General features: G+C 44.2%; 2 protein-coding genes across 3 annotated transcripts; one reads left to right on the top strand and one right to left on the bottom strand.

Annotated features, from left to right (window-relative positions):
- Window positions 1–206: 206 nt before the first annotated feature.
- On the top strand, window positions 207–4,179 carry CAV3 (caveolin 3). Its single transcript, XM_073354818.1, has 2 exons — window positions 207–452; window positions 3,308–4,179. Exons 1-2 carry the CDS (start codon window positions 339–341, stop codon window positions 3,647–3,649), a joined length of 456 nt encoding a protein of 151 aa, XP_073210919.1. The 5' UTR covers window positions 207–338; the 3' UTR covers window positions 3,650–4,179.
- A 4,512-nt stretch (window positions 4,180–8,691) lies between these two features.
- Window positions 8,692–23,440, bottom strand: OXTR (oxytocin receptor). 2 transcript variants are annotated; one of them, XM_073351207.1, is made up of 3 exons: window positions 23,299–23,440; window positions 21,692–22,955; window positions 8,692–10,402 (listed from the first exon to the last, which is right to left on the bottom strand). In XM_073351207.1, exons 2-3 carry the CDS (start codon window positions 22,611–22,613, stop codon window positions 10,155–10,157), a joined length of 1,170 nt encoding a protein of 389 aa, XP_073207308.1. In that variant the 5' UTR covers window positions 22,614–22,955; window positions 23,299–23,440; the 3' UTR covers window positions 8,692–10,154. The 2 variants fall into 2 exon arrangements, with proteins under 2 accessions (XP_073207308.1, XP_073207309.1); XM_073351208.1 differs by having other exon boundaries at window positions 21,692–22,958.
- Between the last annotated feature and the right edge of the window lie 453 nt (window positions 23,441–23,893).

The following is a 23,893-nucleotide window of genomic DNA, read 5'->3' on the forward strand; positions in this document are numbered from 1 at the left end:
CTCTCTCTGACTCATCCAGGCTAACTCCTTTGAAAAGATAGTTGTATGGTATGAAAGCATAGATGAGTCCAGTGCCCCTTTAAGGAATGCTTTCAGGCCTCAGTGTGAGCTACAATATTAATTTTAGCTTGGAGGTTTGCCACAGGCAGATTTCGCAGAGGGTCTTGAAGCTATAGCGAGGCAGCTGTTCACTGGTATCCCGGGTGGGGTTTGCTTAGTAAAGAAGAGCACAACGCTTGAGATACTGAATGCACAACTATCTTTCGAGGTATTTTGCCAGCAGAGCAAAGGTTCTGGAACTTTTTTTAAATTGACTTGTGCCATTCTATCAAGAAACTATGGCAGAAGAGCAAACTGGACTCGAGGAGCGGATAATAATAAAGGACCAGCACACAAAGGAAATAGACCTGGTGAACAGAGATCCAAAGCACATTAATGAAGATGTTATAAAGGTACATTTTCTGAGCGCCTTTGATTTTATATGCATCTCTGCATTTTAGTGCAATAAATCTATTGGTATTTTGCTTTTATATCAGGCTCAAATTCTACTGTATGTTTAAATCACTAAATATAGGGTGTAGCTGGACAATATGCCAGAGGAAGAGGAATTATCGAGGGCAGTAGTTTGAAAATGTGCTGTAGGGAGAAATCCTGCATTGCCAGGGAGATGCATAAACTGACTAGGTGATTTCATGTGGCTTTCCCATGTGGCTTTCCCATCTCTGATGAATGCGCTTGTTTAATTCTTTGAACATACTCACTCCAACTTCCGTGGCTGTAGCTTGCCAATTGACTGACCTTTTCCCATTAGTCTTGGGGAGCAGGAAGCCAAATATAAAACAAAGACTCATGCCCATGTCACTCTAAAGAATTAAAGTGAACCTTTAAAAAAAAACCTGCCAAAATTCAGGACACTGTGTCAGCAAAAAGAAAAGGAGGACTTGTGGCACCTTAGAGACTAACCAATTTATTAGAGCATAAGCTTTCGTGAGCTACAGCTCACTTCTTCAGATGCATATCGTGGAAACTGCAGCAGGCTTTATATATACACAGAGAATATGAAACAATACCTATTCCCACCCCACTGTCCTGCTGGTAATAGCTTATCTAAAGTGATTTCCAGCACAAATCCAGGTTTTCTCACCCTCCACCCCCCCACACAAATTCACCCTGTTTGGAGCAGTGGAGAAGTCGATGGGGCAGCTGAATGTGTTCACAGTATCACAGTCTTATTTAGAATAGAATTGTTTCTCCCTCATGCCGTGATCAAGAGAGACACTGAGCGAGGAACACTGGACTGAACCTCAAAAGGGCGTTATCTCTAACTTTTACCATTGAAGAGTGTGGGCTTGGTGCAACTCTATCCTCTTAAATGGAGTTACACCAAGGGTGAATTTGGCCCCTTGGGGGTAAGAGAGAAGATTGAAAAGGCTCTGTTAAATTATTCTGTTTCCTTGAAGCATTACCGGAATTCAGATGCGATAAATGAGTGTGGATTGAACCTCTTAAAATCAATAGAGGATGTCTTGGAATGTGAGCTTTGGTTTCTGCATTTAGAAAAAGAGCCACTTTTGAAGATAGGTGATGCAAAGGCCAGCTTAGTATTTGAACTAGGAGGCTCACTGATCAGCCACCAAGCACAACTGCTCGCGTGCTGTAGATGGACATTCAATGAGCAGGGCAAAATGGGATTGGAACAGCTGGGTAGTGATGTTATATCCAGCATATGTTCCCCACCAAACATGCATTCTTGTATCTCTTCTGCACGTCACTATCTGGTTTGTTAATACCTGTAAATATATTGCTCCAGACACTGCACTCAGCTATACCAATGTACATATGGAGTAAAGCTATTTTTGATCAGACACCCATATAAGTGAGAGCAGTAAGTGTCCATCATATCTAGTGAGAATAAAGACTGTCTATGATCCCAAAGTCTTTTTCTGCAGCCACTATGTATCAGATGTGAATCTAATCATAGGAAGTGGCTGTGGAACATTAAGGGCAGAAATGTTCCCCGTGCTGTTTGGTGCACACAGGGTGACACAGAAAAATTACTGGAGGCATAAAGATCCTTAAGCCATTAAGCAACCAAGAAAGAAGGAGAGAGAGGTTAAAACACCCTGCATTCAATCATGAGGAGGGAGAGGAGGGGGAGATAGAGAAGATGGAAATCATCTGATTTCTTTTCTCACTTCAAACAGTGTAAATCAGGAGCAACTCCGCTGGAGTCAGCTAGTTTCGGTTGCAGATGAAGTTTGCGTTTGCAAATTTTTGAGTTAAAAACGGAACCAAAACTCTTTGGAGCCATTCAGCCCCTAGTTCTAAGATGTCACCAAATGGCTACCTTGTACACGGGGAGAATGGACCAGCAGCCCCTGGTTGCAAACATCTGAACTGTTCCAGGTCACTTCATCTCATCTCTAGTCCTCCTTTGGCCTTTATATAGCTTTAATGACATGTGAAAAGCATGTAATGTGCTCACTTTCCCCCCTAGTCCACTGTCCTCTCTTTGAAGTAGATTCTGCAAGAACATCCCTCCCCAGATGACCACATTTTATTAAGTAAACCGCTCAGGGCAAAAGCTATCACAGGAGACTGCCGATCTTTCTAATTTCTTCACCTTTGAAGCACCCCAGTGACATCATCTCACACAATAAAAATAAATTCCACTTCACAATATTTTCTTTTCCAATGAGATCTTCAAATACATTTGATCCCTCTTTCTCCTCATGTTCTTCTCCTACTGCAATGATCTGCTGCTGCCCTCTTCTGCAGTGTTGCTGCCTCAGTAACAGAAATCTGACTCCGTTTTACGTCCTCCAACATACTGGCCTAAAGCACTTTGCTGCTGTCACTAACTGCTGTATAAGGGGATAAACATAGGACAGACTGGCTGTGTCTCCATACCTAAATGAAAAACAGAGAGTGTAAAGGTGTAAGGTTGCTACAGGTGGAACTATAGAATTTTATCAGAATTACGTCAAGGAATCTCTTTGAAATTTCCAGGAGGAAGATGGTATTAGACTTAAGTGAGATTAAAAGGAGCCTTGTACTGTGGCTGAAAGATCTGTGCTTCTACAGATCTAACACAATTACTTGTATGTTAAGATTCCATCTTCAGAAACTTTGGAATCTTCACTACTAGAATAGGAGCATGCCGACGTACAAGAGATCTCAACTGGCCAATAAACAGAAGAGTAATTGTGAGCACTGTTCTTCAGTTGGATGATGATTACCTGCCCTGCTTGAATCCCGTGTGAGTGGCACCCCCCTAACCCGCCCCTCTGTCTTGTCTGCATTTCAGGTGGATTTTGAAGATGTCATTGCTGAGCCAGCAGGTACATACAGTTTTGATGGAGTGTGGAAAACCAGCTACACCACCTTCACAGTCAGCAAGTACTGGTGCTACCGGCTGCTTTCGGTTGTGTTGGGAATCCCTCTGGCAGTCATCTGGGGCTTCCTCTTTGCTTTAATCTCCTTTTGTCATATCTGGGCAGTGGTACCCTGCATCAAAAGCTACGTGATCGAAATCCAGTGTTTCAGCAGAATTTACTCCCTCTGCATCCACACCTTCTGTGACCCACTGTGCAAGGCCCTGGGGCAGATCTTTAGCAGCATCAAACTTGCCCTACGCAAGGAAGTCTAGAGCGATTGGTGGAGAAAACTAGCAGAAACAATCACTCACCCAACAATCACACTTCCGAAGTTTTCCTAAAAGACTGTGCACCATATTCTTCTCTCAGTTACACTGGAGTAACCAGGGATGCCTATGCAGTTACTACACATTCAATCTAATGTAAAGGAGAGCAGAACTTCCTCTGTAATTATTTCATGGACCACAACCTTAGATTAACACATGCATTTATTAAGTAACAAATAAGGGTGTGAGAAAGCTAAAGTACATTAGGGTATCGTGCAAAATGGTCGGTTTAGTTAGCCATTAGCTCAAAATAGTATCAGGAAGCACAATTATGTATTATTGCTGCAAATAGTGGCTGTTGTAAACGCTTTTGTTTTAATTTGCAATATGCCAGAAGTGTATGGATTGATGATGTAAATGACAAAGTTTTGTTTCCAGGTGTGTTTCCATTTAAGCTTTTAAATCCAGGTAACCTTACTGGGTAAATGTTTGACTGCTGAACATGCTTTTCGAGGGGTGCAGTTTGTGTCTGTTGTTTTGTGGCTGCAAGTGCATATCGTGGCATTTAGACCCGCTAACTAACTGTGGGCATAAATCAGGTAGTTAAACATGCAGCTATTACAAGCTGTATCCAGGATTCAATGGCAGGCACAAAAGCTGCAGACATTTGGCCCAATTTTTTTCTCAGACCCAAATTACACTTACAAACCGGACGGTTGGGCCTCCCCACCACATCTGAATATTTACCTCAATGACCGCAAACATATTTGACTAAGTCACTTAAATAATTACCAGATTGGTTTTCATAAAAGATTTTGGCTTATTTGCTGAGAAGGTGGGGGGGGGGGTTATGTTATTTGCTTGTTTGATCTCATGATAAACTAGGGAATTCATTTTCCTCCCTAATGGTGTTTAGTCTTAGCTAATCAGTCCTGTTGCCATGTTTCTATGTTCCCTATAGTTACAGCTGTCTTAACACTGGAGCAAGAATTAGCTAAAATTCCTAGAATTGTGGGGCCCCATTAACATCAATGGTGTTGCACTGGTATAAACAAGAATAGATTTTAGCTCATTGGGCCTAATTCACTCATGCAGTATTTAACACGAGATACCCTAGTGTCTTTAATGCATTTAGTTCAGATATACCACCGTGCAAGCAAGAGGAGAAAGAGACCCTTTGTTTTCAATGGAAGTTGCACATTTCAGGTCAGAGGGGTTTTGGCCCATAAAAATTAGGGATTAAAAAAGGGCCATTATGTCAAGTGCAAAGGTATTTCCTACTCTGTATTCTCAGGTAATTTGTCCAGCCCATTTTTAAGGAATCACACAGTGAGGAACCCATCAATTCCCTAGGAAGATTATTCTGGATGTAAAGCATGTGAGTAATTCCATTACTATCAAGCAAGGCACTTAAACATGTTTAAGGTTAAGCATGTGCTTAAGTGCCTTGTTGAATCAGTGCCTGAGCTAGCTCACTTTTCAGACATTTTCCCTGATCGGGTTAATGGTCCTTTACTCAGTTCAGTGCATTGGCTTCCCGTAAGTACTAGGTCCCAGATCTTCAAAAGGTCTTTAGGTGCTTAACTCCCACTGAAATCAATGGTGCTCCTCCAATGACTACTAAGAGCCAAATTCTCTACTGGTGCTACTCCAATGATGTCGGGGATTTGTGCTCTCATTTTTGCAAAGTAATGGCACTAAACACGCCAATGACACGAATGTTTTTAAAGGATTAATAGAGAAAAAAAGGATGTCGTGATTGAAAAAAGAATAAGGCTTGTTGTTCTATTGATTACACGCTCAACTCAAAAAGCTACACACACACACCTCTTCCCAGCTGTATTCTTGGGCTATTAGTACGTGTGCAGCCTTTACGGTGTTGTTTCTGAGCTCATGTGCCTTTTGAAATGTGTTAATGCAATGCACTTATTCATTTAAGGTGTCTTGTTTCATCTTTTCAATGTTCCAAAGTAAGCCATTTCAAAGCAGGAGGTCTGGAAGTTAAAGGGCAGTTGTCCTGGGCTGCCAATCCATTCAGCTGCATCTTAGGTTATAAGTGCCTTGGGTCAGGGATTCTGCCGTGCAGTGTTTTAGTGAAATCCTTCCAGTGGGCTTACTGGCACCTTGCAGTGCAGTCAGTATGGAGTAGTTACATCAACCCAGAAGCTTCCCTGCTTCCCTCTTGCTTGGTGGAGGAAGTAAGTGGCATCAGACCTTTTCCTGGTACAGTTCACACACTCCTCCATGCTAACTCAGCTGTGCTGCCTGGTACTTGGTGGGGAGGAAGTATCAGAGCCTTGACTCCACCCTCTCCGCATCTCTGCCCACCCATCATCACTCACCATGCACAGGAGGAGGAGAAGGAGTGGCTCAGTGGTGGCTGCTCTTCCCCTGCGCTCCACACACAAGACCAATAGCCTAGACGGTGCCGCAAAGTTGCTGACTATGCTGTAGGATTGTATCCAGGATCATGACCTGTCCCAAATAATAAAGGTTAAAAAATAGGTAGATTGCAGGGGGGTGGGGACTTTATTTTTTATTACTATGATTTGTTGTTCCCAAGGTTTAAAATATAATCAGCGATTGTGTCTCAAAAACAATTTACTGAGCTTTCTGGTTGTAAACCATTTCTGCAAAAAAGCTCATCATTCACTTCCCTTAATATACAGCATGCTGATGCAGCTGCAGGACAAACAAATTAAACTGCCGTATCTGGATGGTGGTAAGAAGAAAGTGCAGAACTGGACTTTCATAAGAGCATGATCAAGCTCAGTGGACAAAATCTTAAGTCCTTATTCAGGCAAAACTGAAGTTCATTGACGTCAACGGAAGTTTTGCCCAAGTAAGGGTTGAGTAAGAAGGTTACGTGCTGGCCGTCTGTTTCCAGCACACTGTGAAATATAATGCACTGTACAGTAATCAGTTCCAGAAAGATCTGGAATGTACAATGGATGGTAGGAATAACACAAGGAAATCGCAATGGCCCTGGATTCTCCACTGGCTGGCACATTATGGAGTCACTTACACCTGTGCAAAGTGGCACTAAAACTTCATCGTAGCAAAACAATAGCATTTAATACCCATTGTCATCATCAATCATCCTGTCCAATCCTAAAGGGCCATACCCTCCTTGCATCTTTAGCACCACCTGGCTCAATCGCTAGGTCAGTCCTCAAGGTGGTCTGGCAGGATACTCAATTTTTGGCCATCATTGGCTATTGTATTAATACCCAGTTTTCTCAGATGCAAATCGGGCCCAGGAGGAGAATCAATTCTACTAGGTTTTATACAAAAAGTCAGTGTCGTGGGCAATTTGTAGAGATAGGTCCAAGCCACAAAGTTCAGTCTAAATAATCCTGAGATATGAGGGCATGTGTGGGTAGGATTTAGGGTTTTAGTTGGGCTTATTATATAAATAAGGACAAGGTTCTGAATTTTCCAAACCTTTGGGAAAGATTAGATTTGGGTCTTTGGTTTTGTCCTTTCTCTAATTTGAATAGGAAACAAGTGCTTTGAAATCTTGCAATTAACTAAATCAGAATCCCGCTCCATCAGGCAGTGCACACTTCGACTCAGTGGGAGTTGTGCATGATAGAACAGTGCAAGACTGGACATCGTCCAACTGGAGTTTTGTGCATGCTAAGATTGCCGCACTAGCCTGGTGCTCAGCTGTCGGACTGAGTCACAGCTATGCAGGAGTGAAAGTAACATTAAGCACTTACCGGTGGGGGGTGAAAGAGGCAGCTCTGGGCCCCTGGAAGGGGTGGGGCTGGTGGGGCTCCTGCAGCAATTTAAAGGGCCTGGGGCTCTGGCTGCTGCTGCTTCCCCTCCTTCCCCCTGTCGGCAGTGGCCCTGCTGGTAGAGTCCCTGCCGGCAAGGGGCAGGGCAAAAGGGGCAGTGATGTTAAAGTGCTGCCGAAGTAGTACTTTAACGTCGGCTGCGTACGGGCCGGTACCGGTGGCCTCTTCTTACCATCTACGCTGTACCGGTCTACTTTCACCCCTGCAGCTATCTACTTCTGCTTTACACCACCGGAGCTCTACTCAAGGCTGATGGACAATTGCTCCAGGGCCCCAAGCTCAGGGGGCCCCTAAAGTATCTGTAACTGAGGTGAAATGGGAGGGTGGGCAGCACACATGATGTACCGGGACCCAAGTTACTCTCAACAGGCCTGACTCTACTGTAATCAGTGGAGTTGACCCACATAAAACAAGAGTAAATAGGGATGAATGAGAACCTGTATTTCTAGCTGTAGATTTTTTCCCATGATCACAATAAAACCATTTAAATAAAAGTACATTCCTTCCTTGGGGGAGTGCAGAAAGGGGGCAATCTACACATTATCCATTTAAACTCAAGGAAAATGAGAAGAGGATGGAGAAAGTGCAGAACTTCACTGTTCCACCGTTTTAGTGCCTGGGAACAAGCTGGGATCTAAACTCCAAGTTGAACCAATGAGTGTCACGATGCTTAAGAGTCAGTCCCAAGCTACTGTTTTAAAAAACTGCCTGAACACCAAAACAAAATCTATAGACCTAAAAGCTGAAAATGGATCAGTTGATGATAATGAAACAGCAAATATGCAGTATTTATATCCATTATGATAAATATGCAGTATTTATATCCATTGCAAAAATACAGTCAAATCCGTCAGCCCCTCCTTTGTGTGCAGTCATAACTCATGCATGGTGTCCCATTGCTTTTGGAACTACCTGTGTGAGAAAGGATGATGAACATGAGCAAAGAGTTGGCCACTCAGTCCTGCATGACCTCATCTTGCTGCCACTGAATTCAGTGGGAAAGTCACACTGATTTCACCAGCAACAGGATCGTGCCATAACTATTTGCACTTTTCCAAAGCGGTACCATAGTTTTGCTAGCTTTATGTTTATGTAATACAATGTTGTACAGTTCATAAATGTTTGGTGCATTAGTCTAGAAACAAAAGCATTCCATACAATCTAGATATACTTGTAGTTTGTGCATGAAGCATTGTTTTCTCCAAGGTTTCCTTCGTATGCTTTTTTTTTTTTCACTGTTCCTCTCTTTTCTTCAAGTTGAATTTATCAAATTTTATTTACCAAAAAAAAAAAAAATCTTTTAACAAATACTCCATGCCATAACCAAGATCGCGTGAATTACATAGCAAGAAAAGTGTATTGGTGTAATACTTCACTGCCTACGTAAACCAAAGAGTAAAAGCCTGGCCACACTGAAGTTTTGTCATTGACTTTAATGGAGCCAGAAGTTCACCCCAAGTTTTTGCCTTAACTAAAGCTTTTGAACACATTCAGCATACACGTACCAGCACCCTGATCTTGTAAGCATTTATGCACATCCTTAAACTGAACCATGTGCATGGTACCTCTGAAGCCAATGGGACTTACTCACATGCTTCAAGTTAATCATCCGGAGTACGGTGTCCACACTACAAGAAGGATGTGAAAAAATTGGAAAGAGTCCAGCGGAGAGCAACAAAAATTATTAGGGACTGGAGCACATGATTTATGAGGAGCGGCTGAGGGAACTGGGATTATTTAGTCTGCAGAAGAGAAGAGAAGGGATTTGACAGCTGCTTTCAACTACCTGAAAGGGAGCTGTTCTCAGTGGTAGCAGATGACAGAACAAGAAGCAATGGTCTCAAGTTGCAATGGGGGAGGTTTAGGTTGGATATTAGGAAAAACTCTTCCCTAAGACAGTGGTGAAGCACTGGAATGGGTTACGTAGGAAGGTGGTGGAATCTCCTTTCCTAGAGGTTTTTAAGGTCAGGCTTGACAAAGCCCTGGCTGGGATGATTTGGTTGGGGATTGGTCCTGCTTTGAGCAGGGGGTTGGACTAGATGACCTCCTAAGGTCCCTTCCAACCCTGATAGTCTATGATTCTATGTGCATACATAGTTTCAGGATCAGGACCAAAATCCTTACTCAGTCAAAACTCTCTTGATGCCAATGGGCATTATTGCTGAATAAGGACATATTGGAAGGCCTTAAACAAACCTGGAGCCAAACAGAAATCAATGGAACTGCTTCCATGAGTAATACTTTCTTACTTGAGTAAGGCCAGCCCAGGTAGCTTTTACTCTGTGCTATCCCTGTGGTGAAACTCCTCAAAAGTCAATGGAGCTGTACCCACTTATACCAGGGTTGAATTTGGGTCGTCAGCTTCAGTAAGTCTACTCAGCTTTCAGGACAAGCCCCTCAGTTATTATTCAGTCGTTATGCAAAACCTCCATTGACTTGAACACGTGAAGGATTCAAGATCTGGTCCATTGACTTGAACTCCATTAAGCTATCCATTCCGAACTGTGCTTTTGACTACAGCAGTTCTTTTCTTATTCCTGCCCCAGTTAAATAAAGAATTCAACACACACACACACACACACATATATGTATACATATATCAACCCCGGTCGCCTCCCCACCATATTCTTAATCACAGCTTCTTTACAAATACATATTGAAGATGGTCAGAGTGAAGTAGTGATGTAGTCCATGGAGTGCTGGGACAGTTCTCAGGCTGTGGACGGCTGAGTGAAGCTCTTCTGACTTGAGCTCTTGCAACTCAGGACAAATGTGGAGGAGTTGCTTTTTTTGCTGATGCTCAGGTCACATCCTTGCCTGGATTTTAAATAATGTGTGGAGCAGCAGAGGAACCGGTGTATAAGGTCGTGGAAGAGATGGCCTGTGAAAAGCATGTAGATCCACGGGTTGCAACAGCTGTTTAAACTTGCTAGGAGCATGGCGATGATAAATGGGGATGCTGCAAGGTAGAAAGCATAGCAGGAAAACAACGTGAAAATGCCATTTGGTGATCTTTAGGCATAGGCAAGAAAACCTGGGCGCGTCCAGTGAGAAGAAATTGTGGCTTTTGGAGATCCTGATCCCAGAATCCACCTACATCCTCCCCAACATCCTGGCCTGACTCCCATGTCCCCAGTTGATCAACACACAAATTTGTGGGCCCAACTCTCACTGATTTAATGCTACCATGAGAAACCAATGGGATTTCCCCCAAAACCCTTCCATAGTCCAGTGCAAAACAAACTATTTCCCTTTAAGCAAAAATAGCTCGAATGCTGCAAGTGGTAAAAAGAAATTGTGAAAAAACAGGGAAAATAAATCAACTTATGTTTAAGACACATTGTTTTTAAGTCTTCCCTGGGATAGAAGCCAATTTTTTTCCAATCTCAGTGAATTTCTTGCTCTTTATTTTGTGTTATGCTGAAAAGCAGAGATACACCACTACTCAGCTGCTTGATACCCACTTGCCATTGTCTGATTAGGAAGTGAATAAGCTCTAAAGAAGCTGTCATAGCAAAGAGATAGCTGCTTCCTTGCTTTTTGCATCTTTCTACCTATCTTTTCCCCTACTAGCCAATTTAGAAATTACCAGCCATTTTGTGTGCTCAGGCTGTAGCCTGAAAAGGCCTAGATTGCATTTCTAGATCATCAAGGCCATCCGTTCAGATAGCATTTGCTCACATTCAAGCAACCTAATTAGAGAGACTCTCTTTTAGAATGTGAAAAAGCTGTCATTTTTCTTTGACATTTAATTGAACATTTTCATACTCAAAGCTTTGCCATTGGAAATTATGGTTATTTCAAATTTATGTAATGAGGTCTAATTGCATAACCACGATTCTTCAATGAACAGTTAAATCAGGGAGTGGGGGGCAAAGCGGATGCAGGTGTCATTGTACTGGACTCGTATGCATCTGATTAATTGTCAGTATTGCAAGCATGCAGAATACATGGCTTTCCACCCACAAGTGAGGTTTGTACACTGAAAACACAAGATGAGTGAAGTCTGCCAGTTCAAGAGTGCAGGTTTTTTTCAGGGGGCCCTTTGACAATTATTTTTTAAATGGGGTTCACGCACAGGCATGTTGCTATAAATTACCTACAATGGCTTTCATAATTCGTTGGTCTTCCATCTTAATAATATGCCCATACCAAGAAAGACGCTGAAACCAAATCAGTGCCAATGGAGGCAGTCAGTGTGTTCGGCTACGAATAGCCTCATTGCTGATCTTGCCCTGCCACTTAATATGGAGCAGCTGACAATGATGATGAGAGTAAAAATACACCACTCTTCGGTCTTCCTCAGCATGACTTACAAAGCATGTTTACCAAGGAATGCTGCTACATGGTCAGGGATCAATAAAATCACCAGCCATGGACAGGGGTGCCAGAACAAGGCGGGTCAGCGGGCTATGACCCCACCACTTTTTACCTGCTTTAAGGGTGAGCAACGTGGGGGGGGGAGGGGACATAGAGCGAGTGGGGAGTGGGGCCTTGGGGAAGAGGCAGGATGAGAATCGGATTTTGCGGGGTGGGGCCATGGTTCAGGCACCGGTGGCCCCCTCCACTTATAGAGAGCTTCTGGTGTTCCTGGTTACTGAACATCCAGCCAGACAGTCTTCAGGACATAGCTATAGATTGATCTGGATCTGCAAGGAGGCTACATCCCTGTGGGATTTATTTTGAGAAAGACGAGAACCTACTGTGGCTGAAAGTCATTTAACTCTTATGGGGCCTCATCCAAAGCCCAGTGAAGTTAGTGGAAGTCCTTAGATAAGGCCAACAAAGCCCAAGTAGGATGAAATCTACTGCCCAGCACAAGGCCTGAATATGGGACTGCATAGTAATTCAGTCTCCTTGCTCATTCACCCCTTGGCTTTTGTGCTAGATTGGCAACAAGGTTGGGGGCAGGCTCCTCTTTTTGTAAAGGAAACACCAAACAGAAATGGAAATTTAAAAAAAAACTAGCTAAAGAGTCACTCTCTGACAGGTGTTTTCTACTCTGCTTAATAACATTTCACTACCACTGTCTTCAGTTATGACCTGGGTTGAACCTAAGTCCAATCAGTTCAACGTTTGATCAGACCTTCCTCAGCACCCATAGCAACTGCATGCCAAAATCATCAAGCAACAGCTAACGGGCATCTAGCCACACACCTCCCTGCCATGGAGTTGCACCCCAGCTTTAACGTATTCCCTCAGCACGGTGCATGGCTCTTTTGGCTAGGTAAAAATGCAGCTTGAGGGGGGGCCTGATACTGTGAGGAACTGAGCACCTTCCACTCCCAACAGTAGAGCTGGTCAAAAGTTTTGGGGAGACGTGTTCTCAAAAAGCTGTTGAAAACCGAGGCAGTTTGGTGTCATTCCAAAGTTTTCACAACTTTTTTCCATTTCTCCATGGAAAATATTTTAAATGAAAAATTTCATATTGAATTTTTGGTTCCTTTACCCCCTTTTCTCACTTTTTATCCCCCCCCTTCTTTGGGGAACAAAGTAACACAAAGGGAGGAGTGGAGGGAAAATGTTTTTTTTCCCCCTGTTGGTTACTTGGGGTTGGGGGGGAGGAAAAATGGGAAAATTTCCCACCATTCTGAACCAAAGAAAATTTGGCGGGGAAAATGTTCAGAAAATTGTGTTTCAAATTTTAATCCAAAAGTGAAAAGGTTTGTCGGCCATGACATTTTGGCAAGAAATTTCAGCATCATAGCAACTCCATTGTTTAACAAAAAAAAATTATTGTAAAAAAAAATGTTGATCAGGTCTACATAGTAGGTATTGACAGTGCTCGACACCCTGTGAATATCTTAGTACATTCCAGGGATCGGCAACCGTTGGCACGCAGCCCCTCAGGGAAAGCCGCTGGGAAGTCGGGATGGTTTGTTTACCTGCAGCGTCTGCAGGTTCGGCCGATTGCAGCTCCCACTGGCCGCGGTTCGCCGCTCCAGGCCAATGGGGGCTGCGGGAAGAGGTGCGGGCCCAGGGACGTGCTGGTCACTGCTTCCCGCAGCCCCCATTGGCTTGAAACGACAAACCGTGGCCAATGGGAGCTGCGATTGGCCGAACCTGTGGACGCTGCAGGTAAACAAACTGTCCCGGCTTGCCAGCGGTTTTCCCTGATGTGTCGCATGCCAAAGGTTACTGATCCCTGGAATATTCATTCATTTATAAGTGATATAAAGGTCCTCTGGCAAATGAATATCAGGGGACCTGAGCTACAAATATGCTTTAGGAAAGTAGAGGAGGGCCTTGGTCACAAAACAACAAGGCTGCTTCAAGCACATGGAAATCAGTAGCACTGCCTCTGGAAAATCCTTTGGCCAAAAGGCAGTGCCATTTATAGCCACACATGCAAAATCAAAGGGGAATGAGCTCTCGCAGAGAAAGGCACAAATTGATCAGAGGTAGAGTTCCATTACCTTGGCTAGGATCTGAGGAAGCTTTGTCAATGAACATGGATTAGAAAAACCCCACACATTTCACAACTATCAACATGAGCGGCCGCGTAACTTCACTGGATATCTGTTTATAACTGAGATCCTTCCTCTATTTCTTTTTGCCTCCATAAAAATCAAATTTTTCTTTTCAACTTAAAAGAAAAAAGTTCACAGTTCACCTTTAACCAAGACATATATAAGTCTTGCCCTTGTGATGTCTAGTCCAAGTGGTCACAAGTTAAAGGATGTGTTAAAAGACAGCCAGAGGGAATTGCTTATGGGCTCCAAGCACAAGGGATAAGCTCCATCAGCTTCCTGGAACCACTGGTTAGACTCCAGCCATGGCTCAGGGGCCTCTGCAACCTTCTGAAGTAGTTAAGTTGAGCTGAGTTTCATGGAGCTTACTGTGTGGCTTAAAGCTTACTTAAAAGTTGATGTCCCCTCCCTTTTGCATGAATGTTAAAGATCTCACAACGTTTTTTCTAAGAGTTCAGATTTGCATCTTGGTCCTTGGCCAAAATTTCCGCTTCCCTCACTGTTATGTAGAATACCCTCCACTCCAGAAGTGGGTGCATTCTAGTAGGCCCCGATTCAGCAAAGCAATTAAGCAACAGGTAGGGAAGTGCTTTGGGCTCTTTGATGTGAAAGGCAGTATCTACAGGTAAATTATTATTGATTATCATTAATTATTTACTGATATGAAGTGTTAAAGGTAGCCCAATATGTAAGGGCTTTAGTATCCCAATATTAATGGGCCCACTGTACTGGAGACATACTTGTAATTCATTCTTATTGCACTCCAGATTAGGAGTGAAAATACGATGTTGATTAGTTTAAAATGAGTGAGTGATGCTGCTGAGGGGAATGTCCCAATATCCTGACAAATATGATGCAATTTGCTGAGTTGCAGCTTCATATCCATTTACTGATCTTTACACATTTACAACTGTTTTCTTTGATATAAAGATTAATATGTCAGATATACTGCATATTAGCTGTAAGGTTTTTCTGTAGGGAAAGAAAGTGATGATGTGTGATTTGAATGACACCCTAAACTGATTCAGATGCTGTCTGTTCTGATCTGCCGTGGTATAACGCCAACATACGTTTACCCAGACCATTTCCAGCATCAACAAAAGGGAACATCTGCTGCCAGAACAGAAAATATTCATGTCATGAAAATGGCTGAAACATTCCAAAGCATTATGAATTGTTTGTACTGAGCAATGTAGGAAAAAGTTCTCCACAATGAACTGACTGCAGCTGTATGAGCCGGGACTGTGCTCATACTTCAAACTGAAATAGACAAAGGAGAATTGGGAGGTTTTGTCACTCCATCAATATAGCACAGCATTGGGACTAAGGAGACCTTGGTCATATGCCCAGCTCTGCTATTGGACTCCTAAGTGATCTTGGGCAAGTCACTTCACTGCTCTGTGCCTCAGTTTCCCCATCTATAGAATGAGGATTATAATATTTGCCTCCTTTGTAAACCACTTTGAGCTCTAATGATAAAAAGTGCTAGATAAGAAATAGATATTCATTATTATTATTAACTGTAGGGTACAGTCTAGTCAGGGAATGGGTGAAATCTCTATGAATCTATTCCATCTCTTATTTCTATTTACTTAGTAGCTCTCCCAAGCTAAGTGGGGCTGGGCCCAGCCAGTACTTAGATGACAGATCTGCACGTATGGCAAGAAATGTTGGTGGGTCTGTAGTTCCCTTGTTCTCTCTCACTCACAGCTGACTCAGTGTTCCCACAACTGAGAATGATGTTGAGCAATCAGCAACATGGGAAGGGGCACTAAGCTGCTGCTATGGGTCCTGTCTTTCAGGTACAACACAAAACCCCGGTCCATCATATAAGGAGGCAAGTGGCATGAAACAGGCATTTTCTGAAGGGCATGGAGCAAGAAGAACTGTGTTGGACCTAGACCAAATCTCCCATACCCAGATCTCCTTCCTGAACGTTGGGGAAATTAATGTTTTCCCATCTGGGCCAATTCTCTCTTTCTGAAAAGGACCAGGCTAATCCCCCAAGATCTAACCCCCCCGAAATGGTGAACATTTTCTGGAGCATAAAGTTACTCAGATGTTGAAGTGTTTGCTTACTTTTTACTACAGCCCCATTTAAATATAGATTAAGACATAGGACACACCACACAAGCCTATGAAACATGTTTAAAAATTACACTATATGGTGTAACCACAACAAGAGATTCAAACAGATGAATATTTTAAAAACACATATAACTGCTTTTGGAAATTCCCTGGCAAATATTTCTAGCCAGTGGGACTCCCAGGAGGAAGATGCAACCATGAAAAAGGACTCAAAGCTGTGATCTGAGTAGAGCGGGGTGTCATAACACTAAGTGATGTAAATCACAGAAAAATATAGTAAGGAGGAGAGTGCATAGTCCCAGGCTGTGAAGTTAGCAAATAATATGGGTCGGGCAACATATGTATGTGTGTGTGGAGGTGGGGGTGTATTTCGAGAACATCCTTATTTCACTTGTTCTTTTTTGAAATGAAGTCAATAGGACTCCTCATGTGTGGATAGTTTCTCATGTTCCTAAATGTTTGCAGGATCAGACCCCAAATTAGTAATGTATTAAACTAGCAAAGGACCTTTTAATTTCTTTCTTTAGGGCCCAGTCTTTCATTCCTTACACACTCCAAACTTCCACACCATAGGGAGTTGGGTCTGTTCAAGTGATGCAGGCTCAGGACCCTTTTAAGCCTCATGACCAATGCAATAAGACACAGCAAAGCATAGCACACACAGCAGTTGCAGAGGAGCCAAACAGATTGCTTTGATATTCATTCCTATTTACTCTACCAAATTATCAGCAAGGTACTGGAGGGAAGAGCATTGTTTGTTTAATTCAGTGTAAAGGGAAGTCAGTTGAGTTAGCAACAGAGACCCCTGAAAAGTAAAAGAAAATTCTAAACTCTTGCCTTAGATTGTAAACTCCTTGGGGCAGGGACTCTCTCTTTTTTCTGTGTTTATATAGTGCCTAGCACAATGGGGTCCTGATCCATGACTGGGGCTCCAAGGTGCTAACACAACACAAATAATTAATAATAATAATAATAATTGATAAAGTATTTAATCTTTACATAGGAGAACTGCACCATGATGAAAGGAAAATCTGACTTCAGAGGAAAAGGTTCTCCAACTTCCCTCTGGAGAACAAAGGCAGAGATTTTGACCTTGGGCATTATAGCTGGATCTTATTTATCAAGAACGTGCAATTAATATCCACTCTACCATTCATACTGGACAAGTTTCTAAACAAAGTAGTCCAGTCACATCCTATAGGTGGCAATATAACTCCATACGTGGCAGCCTGCTCATCTCAATAGGTTTCAGCATCATGCAAAATGACAAAGAAATGTTTTGCTTCCACGACAAAATTAAAAGTACGCTTCCCCTTCCATAGAGAGGCACCAAGGGGAAACACTATAAGGTGACAGTGACCGGCTTACATCAATTTAGAGTAACATTGCATACCCCCTCACTGTTTACATACAGTGCAAAACACACTCAGAGAAGCAGTTGAGGATTTTTCCTCTTCCAAGACCAATAACTCATTATATGTTTGATAATTTCTCAGACAGACTTTTCAAACAGACTGCAAGTTTTTGAGCCCTGGAGTCAATTTGCACGTGGACAATTTAGGATTAATTTGGAAAACATTTGACATTTGTTTGTTTGTGGCCCTTTCCAGATCCCATGATGATGGCTTGCCACATGGCGGCTGATAAACATTTTATTCATTAAGAAACAGCGCATCATGCTGCCTTTTTAAACATGTTTCCTTCCCCCAAACATCTGGCCCAATTGTGTGTTCAAGCAGTGGGCTTTGCTTGCTGTTTGTTGACTTCTGCAATTGCGTACATCATGAAAACCTTGCCAGCTATTTGTGACGTATTCCCTTTCTTTTACTCTTATGCCCCAGAAACCCGGGGACATTGTGCAATGGCACACAGCTCCATTACATTTTGATTGATTGTTACACCTCTCTGCACACGTCTCTTGAATCCTTCCTTCCAATGAGCTACACTCCACAAAGAGGCAAAAATCCAGAAAACGGTGCACAGAACTGCAGAGACAAAACATATGGCAAAACAGACACCTAACCCTTTGGAGCCTAATTCATTCTCAAATAGATACCAGCTAGAACAGGCATTGGCAGCCTTTGGCACGTGGCAAGTCAGGGAAATCCGCTGGCCGGCCGGGATGGTTTGTTTACCTGCAGCATCCACAGGTGCAGCCGATCGCAGATCCCACTGGTCGTGGTTCATCATTCCAGGCCAGTGGGGGCTGCGGGAAGTGGCGCAGGCTGAGGGATGTGTTGGCCACCGCTTCCCGCAGCCCCCATTGGCCTGGAACGGCAAACCACGGCCAGTGGGAGCTGCGATCAGCCGAACCAGCAGACGCTGAAGGTAAACAAACCATCCCAGCCGGCCAGCGGATTTCCCTGACACGCTGCATGCCAAAGGTTTCCGATCCCTGAGCTAGAATCTGGGTAATTTCCAAGGACCTGGGGGAAACCACTAGGGGGTACTATGCGAGAGAGCAGGTAGATTTTTAGAATCCGTTGGAGGTGAGCATGTGTTGGGTTTGCTGAGTCTGTCCCACCCCACCACCATTTCCTGGTGAAAGCCTTACCTCTACCTTCAGCTCCTGCTGTGCCCCCCTCCCCCATTCCTCTTTGCTGACTTTCCAAACTGCTCTATCCGATTTAGACGCAGCAGTAGCAAGGGAAAGGGGCATGAATCAGGAGCTGAGACTAGTGACTAAGAAGTACCCCAAAGGTTCTCTATAGAGAGACCGCAGCCAAGTAGGTTGGAAGCATGAATTACTCTACTCACCCAGCAGTGCTGTTTCAACTGCTGGGACTCGGCAGAGAGTTCAGAAGGGGGGGTCTTATTTTGTTTAAGGGAGAAAGCAGAGTGAAAAGGGAGGCAAGGTGCTTGCTTTGTGGTGGAAACGTTATATCCACTGGGTTCAAAGTATCCCAGACAGCTAGGTAATGAATCAGTTATGTGTGCTGGGTGCTGTGTCCCCCTTGAGTTACTGCCCCTCATTAAGGCTAAGAGCCTACTACTGCTGCCAGCTAAGGGAGTTATTCCTTTAGCTCAAGTGGTAGAAATGTATGCTTTGGAGAAGGCAGTCACAGGTTCAATTCACAATTTTGACCCTGCTAAGTGTTACTACCATTCACTGTTCCTCATCTAACTCACAAGAGGTTTTCCCCCTGTGCCATTAGATCCTATTATATATTGGATGCTTTTGCTAAAATAACATCCTTTGCTGTAGACATAAAACCTGGCTCCCAGGCCCGATGTGTGAATGAAGGCAAAGCATGTTAATAACTCATCCTGGTTAAAGCATGCTTCTTCTCAGGTAAAGCACCACAGTACTGATCATTTGACAGAGTGCATGAGAATGAGTGGCACAAGCAGGCAGGCTTGGAAAGCAACGTGTAAGCAATCGTCCGTTCTGAATTTGAGTCACAATCTACAATTCTATCCTGTTCTGAAAGGGAGCTCACCAACGTGACAGAGAGTTTTGTTTGCGAGGGTGTCATTAGCAAACCCTTCTTAGCAGATGTTTAAAATAAAATGAAAGGAAACAAGGACCCTTCTTATCCCATTAGACAGCTACAAAGCAGATGTAATTACTAGTGTGAAAAACCAAGATGAAATGCGGTGAGCAGCTGGGCAGGACAAAGTTCCCATGGGATAATCCCTCCACCAGCAATAAGGAGAGTAGAGAGAAGACAGAAGAGCTGCAGATACATACATTGAGGCATAGCCTCTGTTTCAGATTTACTGGGGACATATAAAAATCTCCCATGGGGGGGGGGAGGGTTCCGTTTTTACACAAAGTAATTTATCATTGAAATGAGCTTGCCCAAAGGAGGGAGAGGAGCATCTTGTGTGAAGGCAGGAGCTGCATTGCCCTATGGACAGCTATGAAGTCAGCTACCAAGGAGCAGGCTCTTCTCCAGTGTCCAGCATTAGAGTGTCCACTTAGCAGTTATTTTTCCATCATGTTTATTTTACACCCCCCAAACCAAGCAAAGGTGCTAGCCCTCAGCGAGGACTCTGGCCAGGCCGAGTTTCTGTTGATCTGTTGAAAAACTGCAGTTCCCAAGATATATTTCTTTCACTCTCCCCTACCTCAAGAAAGGACTGACACGATTTTCCTCAAACTTTCCAACTCCATTTTAGAGCACAGAGTGAGTATAGGAAGGGTCAGCCCGAAGGGGAAAGTGGTTTTGAAAGTACTGAGAAAACAGGGAGTTGTAATGGACTTTATTGCCTGTTATCAGCCTTAGCTACTGCAGCGTTCCTGTATGAAAAATGGCACTTCATCCTTTGAAAAATGTTTTATTTCCAACTAACTAATAAATCATTGGAACATTAAGGGAAATGCGCTGCCTACAGCCAGCATCAAAGAGCATCGCAGTGAGTGTAGAGAATGGAGAGGAGAGAGAAAGGGAGGGGAGGGAAGAAAGGGAAGAAGGAAGAAAAAAAGAACAGAGTAAAAATGAGAGGAGAGGAGAGAGAAGAAAGGGGCATTGAAAAGGAAGAGAAGATGCTGGGGAATGTGAGAACGAGATATCAAACCAGCTGGTTTCAGGGTTTCTCAACCCTCCCCCCCCCGCCCCCGCCACTGAGAGCCGATGCTCTGTGCTGTTGATACATTTAACGTTATTCATGGCCAGTACCTGATATTTTTAAAAACCCAGCACTCAGTAGTATATGCCTGCAAAGCACCACAGAAATTAATGGGAAAGCCATCTCTAGGCATTATTATTAATGAAGCTTGATGCCTGTAAATGACCTTGAATTTACACTACGAAGAAGGTGCCCAGTACAGGTGAGCGGGGGACAAATATTCTGTTTTGCAGCAAATTCTGAGGTTTGTATGTTTGTTCCACATTGGAATGACAACCAAACCTCTCAAACGATTTGTTTGCAAAAACAGATTTGTGTTGGAACATCCAGCTTTGCACTGAAACCGGAGCTTTTCTGTTTAGGAAAGGGGTGGAATGCTGATTAAGGCCCTGGCCTAAGGTGCGGCAGACCCATTTTCAAGTCCCTTGACTGCCCGATTCAGAGCAGAGTTTTTCAGATTTTTACAAATCAGGCGATGCTGAGACTTGAACCTGAGTCTCTCTGTTAGTGCCCTAATCACCAGGCCATAAAGTGTGAGAGAGTCTCTCCCTGTCTCCCTGCTTAAAACATCATCCAAACCAGTGCATCTCCTCAAAATGCTTCAGCTTCGGCTAAATGAAATGTCTCCAGAAAGGTTCCATGTGCCTAGCCCGAGGGCTCCCCAGGTCCCCAGCCTGGCTCCCTGACACACCTAACCCTGCAGGGTGCCATTTCAGCAGACATGCTCAAGCAGCTATAGCTATGCCCTGCTGACAGACAAAAGAGGAAAGTGCACATTGTGTGCAACTGAGAATTGCCTTGGCAAACAGGGAGGGAAACTGTTTTCCAGGTTTCAGTTCAAGACCCCAAGGACCTGATTCTAGTTCCTTATCCCCCAGAAAGCCAGGAGTGACTCCAATGAAATGTCAAAACTGCATGCCTTGGATCAGATGCAAGTCATCAGTTTTTCTCCTTTCAGCACCTAGTGAGTCTTGATTCAGACTGAAATCTCTCTACCGCCCCCATCACCTCTGGAATGGTTGTTTTGAAGCCTACTGATGTATTAATTATTAGTCACCAACACTAACTATTACATACAAATATATATTTTCTATATATGAAATGAGGGAGAACTTTACCTTCTTTGGGAGCATTCTTGTCCCACACAGACCACATCTGCACAAAGAAAAAAGGAGTCCAGCACACTATGAAAGCTAAGACTATGATGAAGGTCATTTTGACTGTCCGGATCTTGGCTTTAGAAATTAGCTTGATGCTGCTGACCCTGGAGAGGGCTGCCCCGCTGGAGGACAGGTTTATGTTGGTCTCGTGGGCTGTTTTTAACTTCACGTTCTGCCAGATTTTGAAGCTGATCAAGCCATAGCAGACGCTCAGCATCAGCACAGGGATAATGTAAACCGTCAGCGTTATCCAGGTGATATATGCTTTGGCTCCCCAGGGCTGGATGAAATCTGCCCAGCAATCATACACCCCATTGCCCACATCCCGCAGGGAAAATATGTGGATCTGGGGGATGCTGACCAGCAGGCATAGCAGCCAGGTGAGGAGGACAGATACACGGTCAGACCTCCTGTGCAATGACCTCAGGGGCTGACAGATGGCCAGGCACCGGTCCAGGGACATCAGCAGAAGCATGTAGGTGGAAGCAAACATCCCCACCACCTGCAAGTACTTGACCAGCCGGCAGAGGAAATCCGGCCCATAGAACCTGAAGGTGATGTCCCAGATGAGTTGGGGCAGAACCTGGAAAATGGCCACCACCAGGTCAGCGATGCTCAGGTGCTTCATAAAATAGTACATGCGGGAGTGCTTGTGCCGGGTGGTGTGGATGGCCAGCAGCACGCACAGGTTGCCAGTCAGAGCAAGGAAGAGGATGAGGCAGAGCACCGTCACCTCCACCTTGGCCATGTCCTCATTCCTCTTCAGGGGATCAGTGGTGCTGTTGACCCCATAAGTCTGGTTCTCAAGGCTCAGGCTGCAGTTGATCAGTGAGCCATTGATAGTCCAAAGGTCGGTCCCTTCCAGGGACAGCTTCTCCATGGCCAGCCCCTTCCCATGCAGCACTTTGCACCAACAAGGGTTTCGGTGGGGGTCTCCTGTGCAGTGTCTCCCCTTCACAGCCTCCCCTTGCAGGAGACCATGGTTTTCAGCTCTTCTCTCCTGCCTCTGGAACTCCCCTTCCCCCTATTTCTTTTCTCGTCTCTTCCCAAGTTTTGATTCCTTTCCCTCTCTGTTGGTTTCAGTAGTGGTGACCGCTGGCCTGGGTGCTTGTCCTCTCTTCCTTCCGGATGAGCCAAGGGGAGCCAGTCTCAGTGCTCCTGAGGCAGAGATAGTCCTATCATCCAAATCCACCTTGTCCCCTCCGAAGGCACTTGGCGTGTCCTCCTCAAACAGAAACAAATCAAGAGAGGGCACATTACAAGCAAACCAATATCACTGTCCCATCTCAGTAGCAATATCTCTCCCTCCCCATCCCCTTCAGAGCCACTGCAGGGCCTTCCCAGAGCATTGCTTTTTTCCTACTGAAATCTACATTTCAAGGACCTCTCAATCATTTCCCCCTCATTCACTTCACAGCAATAACCAGCCAGGAGAGTAGGACACAGAATTCCCTCACCCACTTGCTGTGAGTTTTTCCATCTTCATGTGAAATAGCCACAAGCAGAGCTGGGGACGTGAACCAATCAAAAATACTGCTAACAGAACAGATCAAAATCCTTCTTACCTTCTTACCGCTACCTCCTTTGGCAGCTCCCAGCTTTCCTCCTTGAAGTTGCTGTTTTCTGCTTAAAACACAAGACCAAGGAGTTGCTTTCTCAGAAGAGTTCAGGAGAGAAGCCCCCACTGTGAGACTGTCTGGCTGCTCCACAACTTTGCTCTCAAATGAATCCAGATGGCGAGAAAGCAGGGAAGTGGGGGAGGAGGAAAGGAGACTGGAGTCAGCCCTTCAGGAGTCACTCATTATGGATCAAGTATGCTGCTGCTGGGGTCGATACATACTGTACAATTGCTTCATTTATAGTTCTATCCCCTAGGTGGCGAAAGAGGCCACTACTTCACCTGCTCATCTAAAGAATAGCTTACAGAATTGGGAACTGGGTGCTGATTTCACCGAATCACCGAATCACCGAATATCAGGGTTAGAAGGGACCTCAGGAGGTCATCTAGTCCAACCCCCTGCTCAAAGCAGGACCAATCCCCAATTTTTGGCCCAGATCCCTAAATGGCCCCCTCAAGGATTGAATAAATCTGGAGCAACTGCTCTGGGTGTTAGGCTGGATTTACAATGTGGGTAACAAAGGCATTAAAGTAAAAGTTAA

This window comes from Lepidochelys kempii, chromosome 7, assembly GCF_965140265.1.
Source record: "Lepidochelys kempii isolate rLepKem1 chromosome 7, rLepKem1.hap2, whole genome shotgun sequence".
Taxonomy (NCBI): Eukaryota; Metazoa; Chordata; order Testudines; family Cheloniidae; genus Lepidochelys; species Lepidochelys kempii.

Bases quoted from the DNA above. Each gene is read 5' to 3' on its own strand.
- CAV3 (XM_073354818.1), top strand. From the start codon at position 339: ATGGCAGAAGAGCAAACTGGACTCGAGGAGCGGATAATAATAAAGGAC. The intron at 453-3,307 runs GTACATTTTCTG...TCTGCATTTCAG, and splicing joins TTAATGAAGATGTTATAAAG to GTGGATTTTGAAGATGTCAT.
- OXTR (XM_073351207.1), bottom strand. From the start codon at position 22,613: ATGGAGAAGCTGTCCCTGGAAGGGACCGACCTTTGGACTATCAATGGC. The intron at 10,403-21,691 runs GTAAAGTTCTCC...TCTACCTTGCAG, and splicing joins CAAGAATGCTCCCAAAGAAG to CATCCCCATTTATCATCGCC.